Genomic DNA, 21629 nt, shown 5'->3' on the forward strand with positions numbered 1-21629 from the left:
TAGTTGAGAAAGACTGCTACCTGCTTGATGTCAGCTTTGCCTGGGGATTTGCAGTGAGTAAAGGGAGAGCAACTGTCAGAAGCTTGTGGACAAAGGGATTCCTTGGCTCTCACCGAGAGACTCTGGGCTCCATCAACACCAGCTGCCGTCTATGGCATCTCAGTCTGCCCCTCCCTCCCTGTGGCTCCCCTGCACTTCCTGTCTTGGGGGAATAGTGGCTCAGTGAGCAAGTCTAGGTGTGTAGCGTGGTGTGGGTTCTGTCCTAACTCTGGTCACCGTGACAGTCTCTGCTGCTTTGATGATTGAAGGAGACAGGGCAGATGGTCCAGGTGAGGATGTCATACAAGCCTCGAGGCTAGATGACCTTCAAGAATTCTGCTTACATCGAAAGAGGTGCCTTATCTGTTTCCTGGAAGCCCTCTTAGCCTTGACCACAGCCTCAGTGTGTGCTCATCAGCACACAAGTCAGGCGCCATAGTCACCATGGTATCTAGCAGCCAGGGAGGATGGAGCTTACATTATAAGAGCTCTTGATACAGTTTTCTTTTCCCTCAACAGTCAAGAAAGCTACGGTGAACTTGCTGGGGGATGAGAAGAAGAGCACCTGAGTCCTGGCTGGCACCCCCCCACACTCGCTCCCTTAGAGCCCCGTGTTATGCTAGGGACAGTGGCACAGTCGTTGGATAATGTTGCCTTGGAAACTTGCTGATGTATTAAAAATGGAATGTGTTGTAAGCTGTTTTTCTTTTATTGTCGTATATATAGGAAACATTTTCAATTAAATCTAATGGAGTGGATAGTACCTAAATTTTTTAAAAATATTTTGCTGAGTAGGAAGACATATCACTATACTCCAGGAAATACAAACCAGGATTGGAAATCTCTGTCCGTAGGCCCTGTGCTCTGCGGGGCTCACCCTGCATGCGTCTTCTTGTGCCTACAGTTAGGAAACCTTTGTGGTTGTGCTTCATGTGGTGTATGATTTTATATAGTTCTGTGTTTTAATGTATCTATGCATATACATATATATGGAAAATGTTACTGTTTGGCTAGAACATGCATGGTGCTTTCGAGGAAGAGGCCAAGAGAGGGTGCAGATGCCATCTGTGACCTGTGAGACAAGAGCACCTGCCAAGGCTGGAGGTGGTGTTCTGATGAGTGAGCTTCCAAATAACATTTCAGAAAGCGATGCAAGCGAGTAAGACTTAACCCGTGATCAACTCCAGTTCCCTGGGAAACGGTGACACCATCTTACTTGCTCTACATCTGAGATGCAGAAATGTCAGCCGATCATGTTTTACCTTAAAACTGGGTAACAAGTTGCCTTAGTCCTCTCCTCTCCAAACTCTTTAAAAACCAGTTCAAGGCACCTCCCATTACAGGCGACATTTTTTTAACACGTGATCCCATGTAACGTTCCATGGGACTGGATAACTCTGAAGTCCTCCACCTTCCAGCTGCTGCTCATTGCAGGCTTGTGCCCCCGGTTGGCAAAACATTTATTCCTGTCAGCAGAGCATTGTGCACTGATAACATCTGGCTCTAAGAGCAGTTTGGGCAAGTGAAGGGCAGCGGCTACCTGTCGTTGGTCCGGCAGCAGCTGGGTTAAACTTTCCACTCTTGTTTGTTTTTATAGCAACCTCAGGAGGTCTCTGTAACTCTACAATTTGTAATTATTAGCGTCCCCTTAAAAACGCTTCAGTTTTAGGTTTTGTTTTGACAGGTAGAATAAAGTTTAGGTGACTGTCTGCAGCTTGATCGGCCAGAGGTTTGCAGCTAAAAATCTGCACTTTCTACCACAGGCCAGCTTTCCAGCCTTTGAGTTAGTCTGAAGTGGACTAAAAGAGTTGTCTACCAGAGTACAACACTTTCAAGACAAATAGACAATTATTCTCCTTCAGATGACTAAGATCCCAATAATATGATATAAAGTATTAACAACACAAAGAGGCACTTGGTCCTACTATAATATGGGTCATAGTGTTATTTTTCCTGGGCACAGTAGTCATTAGGCATCACATAACTAAGGGGTTGTCTTCTTAGAAAATAAGAACTATTGTTTGGAGAAAATCAATTGTTAGGCTTTAAAAATTAAAAAAAAATATTTACGTCCTTATAAGTAAAAGCATGTTTTTCTTGTTGGCAGAATGAAAACATCTATAGTGTAGCACATAGGAGAGGGTGTTACATACAAAAGACTTTCTGTGGTGGGATGGCCAGGCAGCAATGTTGCTCACGATTGCTTAGCGGCCCTGTCGGTGGACTCGCTGCTGCAGTGAAGTAAACTCTGAAAGTAATTTTGCTACACCAGCCCCACAGCTTTCACAGTAGCGCATACGGGGAACTCCTTTCGGGGAACTCCTTGCTACTCCTGCAGCTGTTAGTGGGAGAAATCGTGAATTGACTTCTGCCTGCCTGTCCTTCCCAAATAAAATAGTGTCATGACTTGTTGAAAATGAGCTGGGTTTGTGTCAGGCTAGAAACAAAGCATTTATTTGTACCTGAGTGGTATTTCAAAGGCATATAAAGTTCCAGAATTCTTGCTAAACTTTAAATCTCCCGAAGAGTTCCTGCAGCAGTTGTCTCCTGGTGTCAGTCATCTGGACCGGCATTGCTGCTGTTTTGGGGACGAGTCCTCCATCCACACCTGCGGAAAACAGTCATGACCTTTAAGTAAGTTATCGCCTGTCCTCAGATGTGGATAGAAGTGGCCAGTCCCTCCTTACATGTTCCCAGACTCCCGTGGCTGCCTGAACCTGGAAAGAGTACTGAACTCCGTGTGGACTGGTCTTTCTTGTGCGTGTATATCTGTGACAAAGGTTACTGACTGGACAAAGTGAGAATTAGAAGAATTACAACATATACTCAAATAAAGATGATGTTTGTGTGGTCTCTCAAAATATCTCTAAAGTGTTGTTTTATTACATTTAGTGTGTATACGAGTGCTCATTCATGTGTGTGTGTGTGTTGTGTGTGTATGTGTTGTGTGTGTGTGTTGTGTGTGTGTTGTGTGTGTGTTGTGCGTGTATGTGTTGTGTGTTGTGTGTGTGTGTGTGTGTTTGTGATACAGGCATACACATTATAGTGGCGGTCAGAGGACAATTCAGTTCTCTCCTTCAACCATGTGTTGGGACCAAACTCAGGTTGTCAGACTTGGTGGCCAGCGCCTTCACCTACAGAGCCTTCTCTGGCCTCAGGATGTCTTGCTGTGCTGTGTTTCAGAGTGGCTGAACTCTCAAAACTGAAACCACAGATAGGGATGGCTAAAAGTTAACTAGCCATATTCAGTGTTTGTTTGTTGTATTTACTTTAAATTTTGCTAAGATCTGACTTAGGAAGACAAAATTCTCACAAAATAAGATGAAATCTGGTAGTTTAGTGAGAATTGAATTTTATTAACCTCATTCCACACTGGGTCTGTACTTTCCCCCTAGTGACTAAGGGTTTGTTAAAGGAAGGCTCCCTAAAGAAAGCAAGCCCATCGATCCCGTCTACCAATGACCAGCCTGGGTTGGTAGGGAACACAACACTTTCCATCTGCACAGAGCTCTCACAGACCTGCAGTGCATATACACGGCACAATAACCATTGTTAGGGTCTACAGTGCAGTCCAGGCTGGCCTGAAAATCACCATCCTCCCTACCCTTCTCCCCAGCCTTCCCAGAGCTAGGATCAGAGGCACATGACACCGTCAACACCTCCTCTGTGGGCCTCTAAATAATTCTGTACCTTCTGTTCTAAGACCAAGACTGGAAAGAGGAAGGGGGAAAAAACCAAAACAACCTCCCTGCCCCCCCAGCCTGTGGATGATCTTTGAATCTTTGAAACAGCACTTACATGGTGTGGGGCACAACCCCATACTTTATTACCAGCACCAAAGCAAACAGGAGTGTGCTCTCTGGTCAGTGTTTTCTTTTTTGTCTTTTTTCTTTAAATTTATTTATTTTATGTATACGAGTATACTGTAGCTGTCTTCAGATACACAACAGAAGAGGGCATCAGATCCCATTACAGATGGTTGTGAGCCACCATGTGGTTGCTGAGAATTGAACTCAGGACCTCTGGAAGAGCAGACAGTGCTCTTAGCCACTGAGCCATCTCTCCAGCCCAGGTCAGTGTTTACTTTCCCCTGTTTTTCTTGTGAGTCTGTAAACACGGTGTTTAGTGAGACAAGCACAGTTCAGGTCCTGAACTAACATTATGGTTCTGTACAGTAGGACAAGTGAATGCATTTGAAAATAACCTTTGAGCCAGGCAGTGGTGGCTTACGCCTTTAATCCCAGCACTTGGGAGGCAGAGGTAGGCGGATTTCTGAGTTCAAGAGTTCGAGGCTAGCCTGGTCTACAGAGTGAGTTCCAGGACAGCCAGGGCTACACAGAGAAACCCTGTCTCGAAAACAAAAACAAAATCACCAAAAAAACAAAACAAAAAACAAAACAAAACAAAAAAAAAAAGAGAGAAAATGACCTTTGAGACTGTCTGGCTTCTAACTGTAATAGTAACTCTTAATCTCTCACAGTACAAAAGACCAGAAAGCAAAATGGTTGACAGGCATGCATGCAGCCCTCACCTCCGCAATGTCACAAGTGTGGAGTGTGTTGCTGCATTGTGAGGTGGGCGATTATTGGAGAACAATGGACTCCAGAGAGACATGGAAACCTTGTTAGATTTAGTGATCTGGAGCCACATAGAAAATCTCACCCACTGCCTAGCTCTGGAGATGGGACCTACCCAACACGGGTGCTGACCTTGGGGTTACGGGACACTTGGGTACAAGCTGTGTAGTAGCCTGACTTTGGAGAAGGATTTACTGTCATCTTCCAGCAAATGCAGGTGCCAGGACCAGGAGCCATCTTGAAAGGGGGTGGGTACTGTTTGAATTTAGAGCACTGTAGGAGTCAGAATCACGGGCACAGCCCATCACTGGGACCCACAGGCGTCACACTGCACTGTCACGGGGAGTATCTGTTTGCTTTGTGACTCCAACTTCACATCAGAGTAGCCGGCCAGAGCCCACTAGATGTCTGCAGTACAGGGAACCGGTATTGGTGTGTGTGTGTGGGGGGGGTACCTGCAAGATCCAGATCAGGGAACGTACTCTGAAATCTCAGTGTAGCTGGGTCAGGTGTCTTACTACAGGAACACACTGGGGGCCCTTGAGGAACTCCTTGCCTCAGGGAGTGTTCTGGCTTCCAAATGTACAAGTCTAGGGGCTTTGGGGAGGAAGCTGGCCCAATGAAGCCCAACTCCCAGGCAATAAACTACTACCAAAGCAGAAGAGAAAGACAGTTCCTGCTGCTCACTTCTGTGGTCCCCACTTCAGCCCTGCCCCTGCCCCTTGTGTAGGGTTAGATGTGAGAGCGTAGGGTGCTGAGGCTCCTGTGGCCACCTCTCCCTCTGCACTATTCTGGCCCACACTAATGACTCCTGAGAGGCAAGTGCTTGGCTACTAGGGCCAAGGACATTTGCTAGTTTCATGGATGGCTTTGAACTCATGGTGATCCTCCTGCCTCAGCCTCCCTAGTGCTGGGATTACAGATTCGAGAGTCACTACTCTTGACTGTGAAGTAGGCTTTTAGAATGACATTATTTGTTTGTCTGTATGCACTGTGGCCTGACTGTGTAAAGGTGCATGTGTGGAGGTCCGAGAAGACCGCAATGAGTCTCTTTTCTCCTTGCAATCGGTGGGTTCCAGGAACCAAACTCGCTTTGCTAGGCCTACACAGCAAGCACTTTGCCCATTGAGTTCTCTCTTTGGCCTACAGAGAAGAACATTTTGACAACTGATAAAATTTGTAGTCGAACCCATGACATATTTTTAAAACTAAGCAAATAAAAGTACAAAATACTCAATTTCAAAGAAAGCAGCAGGTTTCCATGCAATATAGCAAAATATATAATTATAAGAAATCAGTAAATCAAAACAAGAACAACAACAACACACTTAATAGTGTCTCAAACTTTAATACATGCAAAAATTGCCTAGGGATTCTTTTAAATGTATTTGCATTCTAGGCTGGGCCAGCAAGCACTATTGAATTTTTTCACAAGTTCCCAAGGGAGGCTCTAATGGATCTTCGATATCTCTGTCTCTCTGTCCCTCTCTTCCTTCCTCCCTTTCTCCCTCTTTCCCTTCCTCTCTGTCTCCCATCTCTGCCTTCTTCTTCCTCCCTGCCCCCTTCTCTGTCCTTGTTATCTGACCATGAGCCTTGTACCTGTTAAATGAGTGTTACACTGAGCCACATTCCCAAGCCTACCCTACACTTCCGTGTAGAAGCACCTCCAGACTCAGCTAGGGCTGGACTGAATGCTAATACCAACTGTAAGTAGTGATTCAATGAGAAAAAGTATTGGTAGGACAGGAAGATGACAGGCATACAAGCGTATGACGGGAAAGAGAGGAAGCAAAATAGAACCCTCCTTTTCTGCAGATGAAAGTTAATGCCAGACTTGGAGAGGATGCTGGGCAGGGCCACTGAAGGCCCATCACCCACCATTCCAAGCAAGTGCCAACTGATCTCAGGACAGAGCAGCTAAGAGGGAAAATGTTAGCAAGGTCCACAGAAGATTCTGTGGCTGTGTTTCTTGTTTTCTCAGGGACCACATTGAGCACAGCCATGTGGGTGGGAGGCACTTTGTTAACCTCCCATCTGTCATCATTCTCCATGAGTTGACCTGCCTTTTCGTCCTGGGGTACAGCCACAGGGCTGCCAGGCATCTCCTCACCTACACCAGGCTTGGCAGGGCCAGGGCTGGCTCTCATTTCTTCGGCTAAGGCCCAGGGTGAGCGTGGCTGTGCCTTCATGTGGCTTCTCTTCTGCTCACAGCACTGCATTTGATGTCTGTCCAGTTTTCCTGAGAACTTTCTCATCTTGCCACGTGTGCTTTAGAGTCACTAAGACTTTCATCCTCTCCTGGTTGTTTCTGTGCTTTTGAAATCCAGTTTACATGCCTGTCTAAACCATTCAGATCTGCAAGAATGTCTCCGTCACAAGGGTCATGCTGTACTGTGGGTTCAGCAAAGCCATCAAAGCCTCGCACCAGTCCCCAGGTCCCTAGTCAATCAAACTTTTTATAATTTTATTTTTATTTATGTTTTATGTGTATGGGTGTTTTGCCTGCATGTGTGCCTGTACACCACACATGTGCCTGGTGCCTGGTGTCTGAGAAAGCCATAAGACAATGGATCCCTAGGAGCCAGAGTTGAGATGGTTGTGAGCCGCCGTGTGGGTGCTGGGAGGAGCAGCCAGTGCTCCTAACTGCTGAGCCATCTCTTGTGCCGTCTCTAACTCTCCTGTAATCAGCCCTGTCCAGCCCGTGAGCTGGGCATCAAACACTTCCTCTCAATGTCTGTCTTTCAGCACTGTTGGGTGTTTCTCTACTGTCCTCCAGTACCTGATGTTGAAGGGGACCTCAGCTGGTGATACCCAACTGTCTCTAATGGCTATTAGCCAATACATCAGGGTCTGATTTTCTTCACATTATCTCAGATTATGCACTTTGTCTTAATAATCTTGAGAGGATGTAGAAGCACCAAGGAGACAAGCCTTTGGGGCTGTCTGTGAGGGATTGTCTAGATTAGGTTAATTAAAGTGGGAGGATCCATCCACTTTCACTTAGGAGAGCTACATCACATAGGGTTTGGGACTAAATAAAAGGAGGAACACACAGGAACTGAACACAAACAGTCAGCACTTGCTGACTGGGTGTGATGTGACAAGATGCTTCCAGCTTCCACTGCCAGGACTTCCCTACCAGGATCTACTATATCCTCCAACTGTGGGCTAAAATAAACCCTCCTCTCCCCTTCCCTCCCTCCTCTTCTCCCTCTCCAACTCCCGCCCTCCCTATTTCTTCTCCCTCTCCCTCCTTTCTCCTCCCCTTCCCCCTCCCTTTCCCTTTGTTCCTTCCTTAAATTGTTTTGCCAGGTACCCTGTTGCAGCAACAAGACAAACTCATATTGCTGGATAGTTTTGCTCTCAGTTTCTCCACTCCCATAGCACTCACTGACTGTTCTCATCTGCATCTGTATCCTCCTGTCTTGAAAGCCATGCTGTGACAGGTTTTCTCTTTATAACATAGGCTAATAAGATGGCTAAAGGTACTTGCCATCGAGCCTGATGAGTAAATTTGGTCCCTGGGGACCCACAGAGTGGAGGCAGACACCCGACTCCTTCAAGTTGTCCTCTGCCTTCTATGGCACTTGTGTTCCCACACATGCATATACGTTCACACAACAAAGAAGTACAACAAAACAAAAGGTTTTCATGGGGCTCAGTGAGTAGAGGTATTTGCTACCAACTCTGACAACCCAAGTCTGACCCCCAGGACCCACGTGGTACAAAGAAAGAGCTGGTTCTCGTGTGTGTATGTGTGTGTGTGTGTGTGTATGTGTGTGTGTGTGTGTATGTGTGTGTGTGTGTGTGTGTGTGTGAGAGAGAGAGAGAGAGAGAGAGAGAGAGAGAGAGAGAGAGAGAGAGAGAGAGAGAAGTAATTAAAAAACACTTTCTAGTCTTTCTGCTGGGGATATAACTGTTGGTAGAACACTGGGCTCGGTCCCCAGCACCAAATCCACCAGGCTAGTGGCACTCAGGCCTGTAACCCCAGCCCTCCAGAAGTGGAAGAAGGGGGTCAGCTCAAGGGTATTCCTGGCCACAGCCTGCTTATGACCAATGCGGGCCACAAGAGACCTTGTCCTCAAACAGTAAGTCTTTTCCAAATCAACTAGTTCAAAGGCAAACTATTTCTGGTTATCATAATGCCCTTCACATGCCGTGAACTGTCCCTTCCTCTGTATGTAAGGGCTGTCTTCTTTCCCTTTGCTCCCTCTTCACTGCCTGAGTCTGAGTTTGGGGCTCCTGGGAAGTGATACAGCACAGATCTAATTTTACTTCCCCTTATGCACCCCAGCAGTCAGGAACCCCAAGTCAGTGCCTCCATCCCATGTCCTCCCTCTCCCTTTTCTGACCAATTCAGAGGCTAGTGTGGATAACAATATCTACATGTCTGTTTCATACAATAGAGCAAATACTTCTACCTCATCCAGTTCCTCCTATACACAGAATTGTTTTCTAGGAACACCTCAGCAGCATGTCTTATTGCCCAGAGCAAAGGTCATGCCACTGACAGATACCACAATCTGCTTAAGATCCTAATTTCCTAATTCATATGCCCTTCTTCTTCTTCTTTTTTTTTTTTTTTGGTTTTTCGAGACAGGGTTTCTCTGTGTAGCCCTGGCTGTCCTGGAACTCACTCTGTAGACCAGGCTGCCCTCGAACTCAGAAATCCGCCTGCCTCTGCCTCCCAAGTGCTGGGATTAAAGGCGTGCACTACCACAGCACGGCCATATGCCCTTCTTTCAAGGACTGTATTTACATACTTTTTCCTTTGAAAATTTGTCTGAATGCTTACATGTATGTCTGTGCACCACATGTGTGCTTGATTCCCAGAGGCCAGCAGAGGGTGTTGGATTACCATGGTACCATGGAGTTAAGATGGTTGTGAGCTGCCCCGTGGTTGCTGAGATTGGAACCTGGGTCTTTTGCAAGGGTAGCAAGTGCTTTGAACTGCCGAGCTATCTCTCCAGTCCCTGTGACATATTTGGCCATTTGGAGACATCGCTGTGCTCAATGGTGGAGCCCATTCATCAGAGTGGTGTTCTACTTTATACAACAAAGAGGAAGGTGACTGTCCTGGGAATCTTCCAGGGGACACTTCACCTTTCAGGAGGGTTGCCTAGGTGCACATCTTCCACCCATGGCAGGGCAATGCCATTGCTAATGCTGAAAGGGTGACGATATTGGGATAACCTTGTGAGTACTCCACCTTCAGACAACTTCAGCTGCATGACTTTTCACAGATAGTAGAGACAGTCTAACTCCCAAACTCATCCTTGGTTCTCGAGTGTTCCACATCGGGGCACCAGGTGTTTTGTGAACTTTTCTTGGGGAGATGGGCAAACATCTGTTCACCCCAGATACAACTCTACAGTCCAAAGAAATGATTCCACTCATCTTGTTTGCTAAACTAAGGAGTTAATTAGTCTTCGAGTCAGTGTTCTATTGTTGTGAGGAGACACCATGACCACAGCAACTCTTATAAGAGAAAGCATTTAATTGGGGCTGGCTTACAGTTTCAGAGGTTTAGTCCATCATCATGGGTGGGAACATGGCAGCACACAGGTAGATATGGTGCTGGAGAAGGAGCTGAGAGTTCGGTATCTGGATCCACAGGCATCAGGAAGAGACAGACATTTAAAAGCCTACCTCCAGGGACACTTCTAACCAGGCCACACCTCCTAATCCTTATCAAATACCGTCATTTCCTGATGACTAAGCATTCAAATATATACACCTATGGGCGTCATTCCTATTCAAACCACAGTTAGGGTTATTGGCGACTTATGATTATTACACCACTGAAGAAAACCTTGTCTGCCTCCCTCCACCCCACCTTCCTGCCTAGCAACCAACAGATCCTCAGGAGGTATGTATCCTCCCCCTGTTGGCTCCCTATATGTCTTCAGGAAGGGTGGGGCCACATGACTAAGTTAATGGGCTTTTGGTGTTGGCCTCCTGGTGCTCATCTGCTGAGAGTTCTAGACTGCAACACAAGTTATCCTGTGCCTCAGCAGCTCAAAGCTCTCACTCCAGGAAGTGCTCTGGAATGAAGTCACAGGAACATTTTCAAGTTAGTTTCTTCAGAGAAAGTGGACTTCCGGGTACTAAAGCACTGATCATTTTTAGAACTCTGGTGGAAACAATGTCTGTTTTGTTTTAAGATAGTTTTTCATGTAGTCCAGGCTGACTGGAACCAGGTGTGTAGCTGAGGGCAGCTTTGAATTTCTGATCCTCCTGCCTCCAGCTCCAGGATGCTAGAATGATTTTAAGTGTGACATCACATTGGCTTGGAAAGATTTTGTGTGACATGTTCATGCACATGTGTGTGTGTGTCTGTTGGCCAGAGGTTGACATTAAATCTCCTTCCACTCTCCACATTATCTTATGAGGCAGGGTCTCTCACTGACCCTGGAGTCACTGAGTTACTGACTGGCCAGCAAACCCCTGGGATCTGCGTGCTCCCACACCAGTGTGTGGGGTTTTTGCGTGGGTACCAGGAATCTAAACCCAGGTTTTCCTGCTTGTGGAGCAAGCATTTTGACATTGAATGTCTCTCTAGCTCAGAAACAATGGTCATAAGACTAACACATAAGCAAGTTTAAACCTTAAACCTGAGCTGCCTATCCTACAGCAGATGAAGAGACAGACTCCATTGCCCCTCCCACTTCTCTGTTTTACCCACCCTGTCCACTCTTCAACTAGCGGTATTCTCACTAACCTCTTCTGCTGGTATTAACTGATTCATAAGTGAAGGTACTAAAGTCAGTTTAAATCTTTTATTTCATTAACTTAAAGGTGAACAAAATGCATATTTCAAATTTTATTAAACTTATATACCTGAAATATATGTTTACATAGAGGACAAACAGATATAGTATTTCAAGTAACTTATGGGACAGTCATTATCTGTTAAAAATATTCTTCTTTCTTCCACACACACAAATTTTCCTTCTTACAGTATAAAAGCTGGATGCAAACTTCTGATGTAAACTTATTTCATTGACTGTTGATGAAGATGGGAGACGCTTGTTCACAGCTCAGTTAAACGACACAAACGAAAGCTGTTCCCTCAGACACAAAGATGCCATGTCTCTCCCAGCAGGACTGTGTGCTCTACGTTCACACCATGTCATTTCTTCTTCTTTCCTTTCCCTTTTTTACTCCCCTCTCCTTGCTGAAGACTTGGGTCGGCACCTCCTGATTTCTGTGTCCTTGTTTTTAACTTGGGTATCATTTCCGCTACATAAAGCATCACTGACTTACCTAGAAACCAGAAGCAAGGTTTAGTGTAACAATCTCAGAAATAATACACAACCCTTACCCTTTTGAGAGAGAGGGGAAGGGACATATTAAACAACAGGGTCCTCCCCCTAAGCCCAGATGACACTGACACACACCCACATCCTGCTCCCGCTCCATCTACCTACAAGAAGCCATCTTTTTTTTTTTTTTGCTTCAATATACCAACCTTATATTTTTGATATCTGCTTACTGTCTAACTAGAAATAGGAGTACTCTTTCCACCAATAAATTTTAGCTGCTTTTCAAATCGTAAGCTTTTTTTGTGTATCTATTTTGGGTCCTTTATGGCAGTAGGAAAAATGTTGAGAGAAAACACAAACTAGAAAACACTTTCGAGTGTGCTGCTAGGCAAGGGTTCAGCACCTAGCCACTTTCCCAGCCCCTTCTATTGTTCTTGAGTCAGAATCATAAGTTTCTGGCAATAACCGATGTATAAAAACCAATTCATTTGTATTTGACTAAAAACAAAACAATTACATATCAATTAGCCTGACAGTACAATTTTTTTATTTTAATAAAATCAAAGACGTTAAATTAAAGGGGGGGGGAGAACAACTCTACATTAAAATATATACATTAAAAGGTTAAAATAAATAAAAAAAACTAGAGATGTGATACTGTTTTTTGAAGTAAAACCATGTATTCATGCACATAATGTGTGTGTATACATGTGACATGTATATACACGTCAGAAAATAACTGTGGAGTCTGCTCTTTCTTTCCCCCGAACAAAGGTCATCAAGTGCCTTTGTCCTCTGAGCTGTCATCCACCCCCCAGAGTTCTCTATTAGTCTCCAATCCCCACTCCCTACCTACTTTACCATTCACCATTAGGTAAGTACTATCTGAAAAATGGGTATGTTAGCTTCTAGTACATCTAAAAAACCATTTCTATCAATAATAAAAATATCTATCAATAGATTATTATTTAAGTTTACATGCTTGGAGCCACAGTATGAATATTTCTGCTTTTGTCATTCAATATTGGTTCTTAGACTTATTTTTGCTGTACTGGGGCTTGAACCTAGGACCCTGTGCATGGTAGGTAGGTAGAGTCTAGCACTGAGCCACATCTCTAGACTTCTTAGGTTTTCTATTTTGAGACAAGGCCTTACAAAGTTGCTCAGGTTAGTCTTGAACTCATTCTACAGCCCACACAGGCATTGAACTTATAGCAATCCTTTTGCTTCAATATTCTGACTGCTGGGGCTACTACCGATGGGTGGTATTTATAGCCTTTGTACAAGATAACCTTACCCAAGAACCCTGTGAATTCACTTTAAAAAGCTTACGTGATGGGAACTGTACAAGACAGAGGCTACCATCTTCCTGTTTGAGCTGGACCCGGACTCTGCCTTTATACTGAACATCACGATTCCATTCTCTGGAGTACATCTTGTTTTTCTAACACAAATAAAACAAAACAAAAACAGGTCTTCAGAGTTCTGGCATCATGAAGTGAGTATAGGACAGTGATGAGGTCCCCATCATACCTCCAGAAAGGCGTTCAGTCCAGCTGCTGAGCACACATCCTGAATCTCAGTAGCCGTAGGGTTTTCTACAGCCTGAATAGTTAAAAACAAAAACATTCAACAGCTGAGTTACTACATTGTGTGTAAACCATTTCTAATACTACGACTAAAGCAGACTAAACCCTAGTGCTCTTTTTCACTATCTATTTTTACTATAAAACTTAAAACCCTTAAGAATAAGGCAGTGTGTTTCTCCCTCCTCCAACAAACTGTCGGAGAGAAAGGGCTCCATCAGTACGTTCCCTAGCAAAGGCTGGTGATTTCAACACAGTAGGCGCTCAATGCATCTGACTGGGTAAAGGATTATACATACAACCATTCTAGAATACTGACTGTTACCTACAAAAGCTGGACATGATTGCCTCTGGTCTTGCAATTCAAGTATATATTCAACAGTTGAATATATATACTCAAGCATGTTCATAGTAGCACTGTATTTTATTTTTAGTATTTATTTTATGTGTCTGTGCACCACATTTGTGCAGTACACGCAGAGGTCAGAAGCCTTGGATCCCCTGGAACTGGGGTTACAGATGGTTGTGAGTCACCACGTGGGTGCTGGGAACAGGTCTGCCGCAGTAAGGGTTCATACCTGCCGAGTCATCTCGGTAGCCCCACAGCACTATTTACAATAGCCTGAACTAGGAGTGTGGGATTCACACAATGCAGTTCTGCAAAGCAGTACTTTGATGCAGGGGAAGTTTACACACCCTCTATCCCAGGACTATTTGGTCATGTTGGGAGACAGATTTGCTTCAAAATAACTAGAGAAGAAGGAACTTTATTAGGAGAGGCCAGAGATGTTATCATGCATCTTAAAATGCACAGAACTGTCACTTACAATAAACAATTATCTGACTCAAACTGTTAATGGGAGCTGGAGAGACGGCTCAGCAGCTGAGTTTATACTGCTCTTGTAGAGTACCCATGTTCAGTCCCAACACCCAGACAGGCAGCCCAGCTCCGGGGATCTGACACCCTCTTCTGGCTTCCACAGTGGCTGCAATCACACCTGCACATTCCCCCACACAGATACTTACATATACACAAGAATAAAAAGAAAATAAACCTTTAAAATAAACACTGTCAATGGTGCTCCTGCTGAGAAGCTCTTGCTTGAAGCAATGAGCAATTAAACTACACTCCCAGGACGGGGGTGGGGTGGGGGGGGGAAGGTGTTGCTTGGTGACAGAGAATTTGCTTGCCCTATTTAAGGCTTTGAATTCATTCCCAAGCATCAAAATATACAAAAAAATTATAGTAAGACCATCAATAAGTTTCATACTTTAAAGATCTGTGAAAAAGACAGAAAAGAACACAATGAGTAACTCCTACCATATAAAATGAAGAACCAGCCTAAGGTGACCCACAGTGTTGGAAATAAGAACAGTGCTCCTTTGTTTGAGTGAGCACAGGGAAGAGACACAGGAGGCAGAGGAATCTTCCTGCATGCCAACTGGTAATGCTTCTTAAGTTTGGGTGCTGTATCCAGCTCTACTCCCTGTATGAAAATTATTTAACTTATACACTTTTCTAACTCTCTTAGCTATACATCAATGGTTTTTTAAACAATAAACATTCTAGTGAGCACCTGGGAGCTGTTATCAAAAGGCTTATGTTGGGCATTATTCTGAACAGTGCTCTGGAGGATGCAAGGTAGATTTTACGTTTCAAAGTAATAGCCAAATGAAAGACATTAATATAAAAATAGCTAATTCTTTGCTTTAGATCTCATTTGATTATAAAACCAAATGCCTCTTTAAAAGTAGACTACGGCATAAAAATTCTGTGAGCTGTCTCATTTAGCACTGTGCATTTTCTAAGTTTAAGTCACCAGACCAGCCCCTAACTAGGGTTTTCCTATCTAAAGATCATATCATTCAGAATCGTAAATCTCTTAGGGACTTCCACATGTTGGGTTCAGAGTTCTACCCTAGAGCTACCCTCCATCCCTTACACCTAGTTTCCACAAGTACTAACTTTAAAGTGATTTTATACTCCTTTAAAAAGCAATAAAGACAAAACTGCACTTTGTACAAAACTTTATTCCTAAACTTTAAAAAAATGAGTTTGCATCCTGCATGCTGTGCTATCCGATGCTATCACTTTGTTTTCATTGAGAAGACTGTCATAATCTTGGTTTTAAGACATGAAAACTCGACCTAGACCTCTTCTTTTCTTAACAAACAGGCCATTAAGAATTCTCTTTAGTTTTGCAAGTGTTCTCTTCAATCTCATTTAAAAAAAAAAAAAAAAAAAGCAGTCGTGGCCATAGCAAGCCAACTTTCCCTAAGCCTAGGTATCAGATACTCACCTTACTGATGGGGATCCGCCTCCCCTCGGCTATGGTCTTCTTATTATTTAAATAAGCGGGGTAGATACAAATAAACCTGCCACAAACACACACGAAAAAAAAGCAAAGCTAGGTAACTTAAGTGGTAACTTAAAAGGGGTAATTTCATCGACATAGCAGAGACATCTTATACCATAATTTATTTAACATATATATATATATATATATATATATTTAAAGACGGAGGAAAAACAATGCAACTGTTACTTTGACACAACAGCCTGTCAAAAGTTCTGAGGCTAGAGCACGCTCTTACACCGAAAGGAAAAATCTCAGGAGACACCAGACGAGTCTCTCTTATAGCGACACTAATGTAGAACGCGCTTCTCGAGGCGCGACTGATCTCTAACGTCGGGTCCGGGTCTCACCGCGTCTCACCGCACTGCACCGCCCGCCACAGCTACAGGGAGCTTGGTGCGACCGGGGCTCGGAAGCTGCGGAATGCCGGGGTTCCGGTGGGAAGACAGCCCCGAGCCCAGTGACGCCGCGGCCAGCCTTCCCGAGGACCCACCTGTCCTGGTCGGCCGGGGACCGCGCGGCTGCGCAAGCCATCTCCAAGGGAGTCCCGGCAGCCGCGCCAGCCTAGTAAGGCCGAACACCAGCGGAAAGTTGACTCGGACCTCGGAGAGCTCCCGCCCTTCCGGCGGAAGTCCTACCTCTAAAGCTGCCGGCGGCCGGGTTTCCCTCACAGGTGGTTCCGGCTCCGAGTGACGTGGCTTGTAGGACGGACTTCCCGCGAGAAGAGTGCCGGGTCCTTCAGGTGCGGGTTCCCGTCCGGCTGTCTGGAGTTACCGCAGTTAGCTCCACACCCGCTGTGCGCGCTCTCCGGTGTAGCCGGGGCCGTTCACCCAAGGGAGTCTCTGTAGTTTGGAGCAAGATGCCGGTTAGATCTGGCAGGAAAATGCCCTTTTATGCTCATCTATATATTCCTGTTTCCTTCAGCTTGCTTTCGACTTAGTAAGGTAAAATTTCAGAGCGGTGCACTTAGAGTATTTTTGGCACTGTGCTGTATAAATATTAATGTTCAACACTTAACTGTACATCGTTAAACCTCTAAAAGCGCATACCCTAAAATGTCCTGTTTTTGCATACATTGTTCAGTTGATGTGTAGGTGAAGGGGAAACGACACTTCTGTTTTTTTATGGTCACAGATCAAGTGACATAAAAAAGAGAAACAGAAGAAAAGGGTAGTATAACGTTTACGCGGTACCGGAGCCTTTGGTTTTAAAAAAGCTGGAGAAAAAACCCGATAATTTTATCGGATTACATAAATAATAGTAAATTGAGTAATTATTTGAGAAGGCTTAAAAGATGAAGTATACTAATATTTGTAAGTAATTTGTAGATTTCAGTTTAAGTCTTAAAGAACACTGATACCTTCCTTCTAGTACGTTGCCTTCTACGTGAAGAATCTCTCTCCCTCCCTGTCTCCCCTCCCTATAAGGATCACTATGGGCTCAGGACCCCCAAGACCAAGTTCTCAGCACAAAGAAGATTTATTTGTCCCAGAGCGACTGAGGGTAAGGGATAAGAGACAATGACAGGAGACAGAGGATGAGGGGGAAGGGGATGAGGGAGAGGGAGGAGGGGTGTTTGTCCCTGGGGGACAAAGGACTGCCTCTGGGTAGAGAGAAGACGGACATGGCACATAGGGAAGTAAGGATTTATGTAGGTACAAGAGGAAACGCCCTGTTAGGATGAGGTGTTTAGTTTTAATTGGGCATGTTAATTAGATGAGCCAAAGGGGACTTTTGATTGCTGGGCTTCAATACTTTGCTAGCTGGACGTTGGTAGCCAGCCTCAAGAAGTGGCCAAATAAGGGAATAGACCTTGGGGGCTAGTTGTAGGAATGCAATCTAACAATTTTTAGCAAGGCAGAGGGAAAGGGAAGAAAGGCAAGGCCTGTCATAGTCATGCTTACTATGCTTCAGCCCCCTGTCTCTTCAATCCCCAGAATAAAAGAGCATTTGCTGCTTCTGTAGAGATCGCCTTTAACTCCAAGTTTCACTACCAGGGCACACTTATTTTGCACATGCAAATGAAATACTCATAACAATAACAAAACAGTGCGAAGTAGGAGTGGTCCTTCTGAATCTGTTTTTCAAGAATGTTGGTTCACATGTGTCAGGATTGCAGAATAGGTTTTGTTGTTGGTTTTGTTTTCGGAGATGAGATAGATGTTACTATGTTGCCCAGTGTTTAGGCTGGTCTTGGAGTTTTTGCTTTGAGTCTTCTGGCGTCAGTGTCCCGAGTAGCCTGAATTACAGGGTGTAGCAGGACGTTACATTTTAGAACCTGGTTTTGTTGAAGGGTATTGATTGATTTAGTGGATGTAAGAGGGGATAAAAGCAAGATAAAAGCCTGGCATCTTAGGTTGTGAGATGGCTCAGAAGGTAAGGGCAGAGGGGAGCACAGGCGAACCTGGGACGTCTCAGCTATCAGATCTATAATATTGTTCCTCCACCAATGTACCAGCAAGCCCCCAGCCAGTGTCCTAAGTCTCCAGTCACTGTGGATTTCAAGAATTGCATAGTCAGATTTCTCAGTTGAGTAACTGTGCCCTCAAGGAATGAGTACCTCTCGGAAGAATCGTGCTAATGGTTATACTTCTGAACATGGCCACATTAATTCAACCTTTACCACTAATCTGTTTAGTTGACATGTTGGAACCCATAGCCTAGCCTGATCTTTCACACTCCCATAGCCGGACTTTGTCAAAACACTGAGAGCACAGGCTTGAGTACAAGGGTGATTTAGAATAGTATATTTTCACCGCTTTAATTGCACCTGTTAGCATTTAAAACTCTGGTGTGTGTGTGTGTGTGTGTGTGTGTGTTTTAAAGGCACACCTATGTTAATTGAAGGACAGAGAACACACTTGGGAGTTGGATCTGGCTTGCCACACTGTGAGATCTGGGAATGCAACTTAGGTCATTAGACTTGTGCATCAGCACCTTTACCCACTGAGCCACCTGGCTGGTTCTGTCTCAGCATTTTGCCAACTAAACACACCATGCCTACATTAGTAGTGGCTGTTTATTCCACATCTACAAAGAAACTGTAAAAACAAACTTTAAAAACACAAAGACATTAATTTTAAAAGAATTCATATTATATGTGGGCACATATATGTATGCCTTTATACCTTTTTCCTCTGAGCCCTTCTTCCACCTTTTTTTCCTTTGAGATGGGGGAGGGTTGTCTCATATTTCACAAGTTGGCCTGGAACTTGCTGCATAGCTAAAGATGACCTTCTGCTTCCAGATTAATAGGCATTGTGGACCACTATGCTTGGATTTGATGTTCATTTGTACAGAAGAAAAAACAGCTAAACTCAAACCCCTCCAAAAGTGTAAGCTGCAGTGAGGTCAGATAACTCGCCTCCTTACACTGAGTGCAGATGATAGGGAGCAGATACTCAGCTCACCCTGACCTTGTCTGCATCATCTGACTTCCTGCTATGTCCCAGTTTCCTAGTATGTGATCAGATTTGGTTTTGATACAAATTAAAATTTTCATGTGTATGTGTGTGTGTAACAGAGTTTCACTGTGCATCCTAGGTTGGTATCAGGCTCAAATCCTCCTGCCTCAGTACTCTCCTCACAAATGCTAGGATATAGCAACCATGTACAACCATGCTTTTTAAAGCATACACAATTCCTGGAAAAGCGTGAAAGTGTGTCATTCCAGGTACCAGGGAGCCTGGAACTGGCAAGGAGCCTGGCTTTACCTACCCAGCACTCTAACTTCCTTCGTTTAATACCTGGGGTTAGTTTAGCACTTCAGCTCTCTCCTGCTGAGTTCAATCTCTGAGAAACCTACCCAGTGGAAGGAAAAGAACCAATTTCCTCGAATTGTCTCAGATCGTACATGTGCTGTGGCACACCTGCATCCAAATACAGACATGCAGAATGAATGTGAACAGGACTCATCTATTTGTTTTATTTTTTCTAAAACTTGTGCCTGCATCATCACCCAGGACAGACACAACCTCCAGGTGAAAGGATAGGAAAAGCCACTTCAAGCTCCGTGACTAATACCCATCTGGTTTCATTCTTGTTTAATGCCTTTCCTCCAGAACCATACATAGTTCTGCATAGGCTGGCCATTGCTTCTTTCTCTGTGCTTGGGATGTAGGTACTGCAGTTTTGTTTTTACTCATTCTTGATCATTAGGTGTCATTTGTTAATGGAGGATTTTACTTTATCCAGTGATTAATCATGTGCTTACTACACTTACATGTTCTTTTATGCACTGTAACTAATTCTTCCTCATCTGCCTTTACTAAAAGATGAAATAATTATTCTAAAGTGTTTTGATAATGTATTTATGTATAATCATATAAAACAGTGAGTTTTGCTGACAATTTTATACATACACATAATGAATGTATCTATGCAATGTATCTCTCCACTACCCTCTGGTCCCCTCCACTCTTATTAACTAGCTCCCCTTCTGCTTCATGTCGTCTGTGTTGATGACCCGATGAGTTTCACTAGGGACGTGCATAGGAGCCGGGTAGGAGTTTGTTTATAGGAATGTGTACATCTTACCAGTGTTTTCCTCCCCACATCAACTGTTAACTGGAGAAATCCTCAGACTTATAAGCTTTTATACTTCACTTTGAACCCTTGTTTCCCAGGAGGGTTTGGAAGCCTCTAAAGTGTAAGATTAAAACTACTAAGCATTTCATTTTTCCTGTTTTGAGTTATTTGGATTGAGATTCACAATTATTTACCTACTTGTTTGCTTTTTCTTGTTTTTATTCTCTGTGAATCTCATCTCCCCACCCCTTCATACCCACCTTCTGCTCTTGCAACCTCCCATACACACACAAAGAAAAAAATCTCATTGTAGAAGCTGTAGTGTGTCACAGTGTGTCCCACAGTACACCCCTCGGTCCACACTTCTTTGCTTGTAAATGTTCATTGCAATGAGTTGCTGGTCTGGTTTGAGGCCTCTGGCTTCAGCAACACTATCAATACTGGATCCTTACTGGGACTCGTCTTGGATATCCTGTTGTTGCCCTATGTCATGAATATCCTGCAGCTTTGGATCTGTAGGACCTGCCCCTTCGTGCACTCCAACAGATCATTAATAGGGTAGATGTTAGGGTGGATTAACTCTAAGCCCTGGATCTGGGCATGGGAGGTATTTGAGCTGGTCAGCCTGCCAGCTCTTCTTCACCCACACCACCAGGGGGAGCTCTCCAGCACTGCCCCTGGCTAGCTCATCCAATGCTGATGCCAGCAAAGGACAGAGCCAGCTCTCCTGCTCTGATGGCTCTTAGGGTGGCTCACGCATGCCCATACCAGTAGAGGCCCTCTACTATGCTGCCCAGGTGAGTTTCTGGTTCTGCTCTTCTGAGTGCTGCAGCAGGTAAGGGATTGGGTCAGCTTTCTTGATCTTTTGCCCTCTTGGCTGGCTCATCCACAAACCCTGTCCCCTGACCCCAAACTAGGACCAGCTTTACTGTGCTGCGCAGGTGATGTACAGGGCCAGCTCTCCTGTCTGCTATAGGTGGCAAAGGGGGTGGTGGTGGTGGTGGATCATCTTTCCTTTGCCAGCAACACTGCAAATTGTAGGCCAGCTCTCCCACCTCCCACCTTGCTTGCTTTTGAGAGTTGGATTGATCCAACCGTTACCTCTCTATTTTACTGATACAGTGATACAGTAGGGTCAGGGGCTCTGGCTTCCCAGTGCTTGTTAAATGTCCCCAGGGGATTCAGGCAATCCGTGTCTTAGGAAGCTAGCCTCCTCCATAGAGACTTGGTAAGTATGCAACCTCTATCCTCACTGAAGTGAGACTTCTGTGGGGTGCA

The 21629-nt window shown here is 44.6% G+C and overlaps 2 protein-coding genes across 2 annotated transcripts in view; one reads left to right on the plus strand and one right to left on the minus strand.

The window, feature by feature from the left end:
- Reep5 (receptor accessory protein 5) overlaps positions 1 to 2900 on the plus strand; it is a 28763-nt gene extending 25863 nt beyond the window's left edge. Inside the window, exon 5 of the mRNA XM_028762824.1 lies at positions 559 to 2900. Coding sequence (XP_028618657.1) covers positions 559 to 608 — 50 coding nt within the window. The 3' untranslated portion in view covers positions 609 to 2900. The remainder of the gene's footprint in view (positions 1 to 558) is intronic.
- An 8481-nt stretch (positions 2901 to 11381) lies between these two features.
- On the minus strand, positions 11382 to 16450 carry Srp19 (signal recognition particle 19). Its single transcript, XM_028762749.1, has 5 exons — positions 16318 to 16450; positions 15768 to 15843; positions 13415 to 13486; positions 13214 to 13325; positions 11382 to 11882 (listed from the first exon to the last, which is right to left on the minus strand). The coding sequence occupies exons 1-5, from the start codon at positions 16356 to 16358 to the stop codon at positions 11749 to 11751; spliced, it is 435 nt and encodes a 144-aa protein (XP_028618582.1). The 5' UTR covers positions 16359 to 16450; the 3' UTR covers positions 11382 to 11748.
- Between the last annotated feature and the right edge of the window lie 5179 nt (positions 16451 to 21629).

This window comes from Grammomys surdaster, unplaced genomic scaffold (genome assembly GCF_004785775.1).
Source record: "Grammomys surdaster isolate TR1022 unplaced genomic scaffold, NIH_TR_1.0 135, whole genome shotgun sequence".
Taxonomy (NCBI): domain Eukaryota; kingdom Metazoa; phylum Chordata; class Mammalia; order Rodentia; family Muridae; genus Grammomys; species Grammomys surdaster.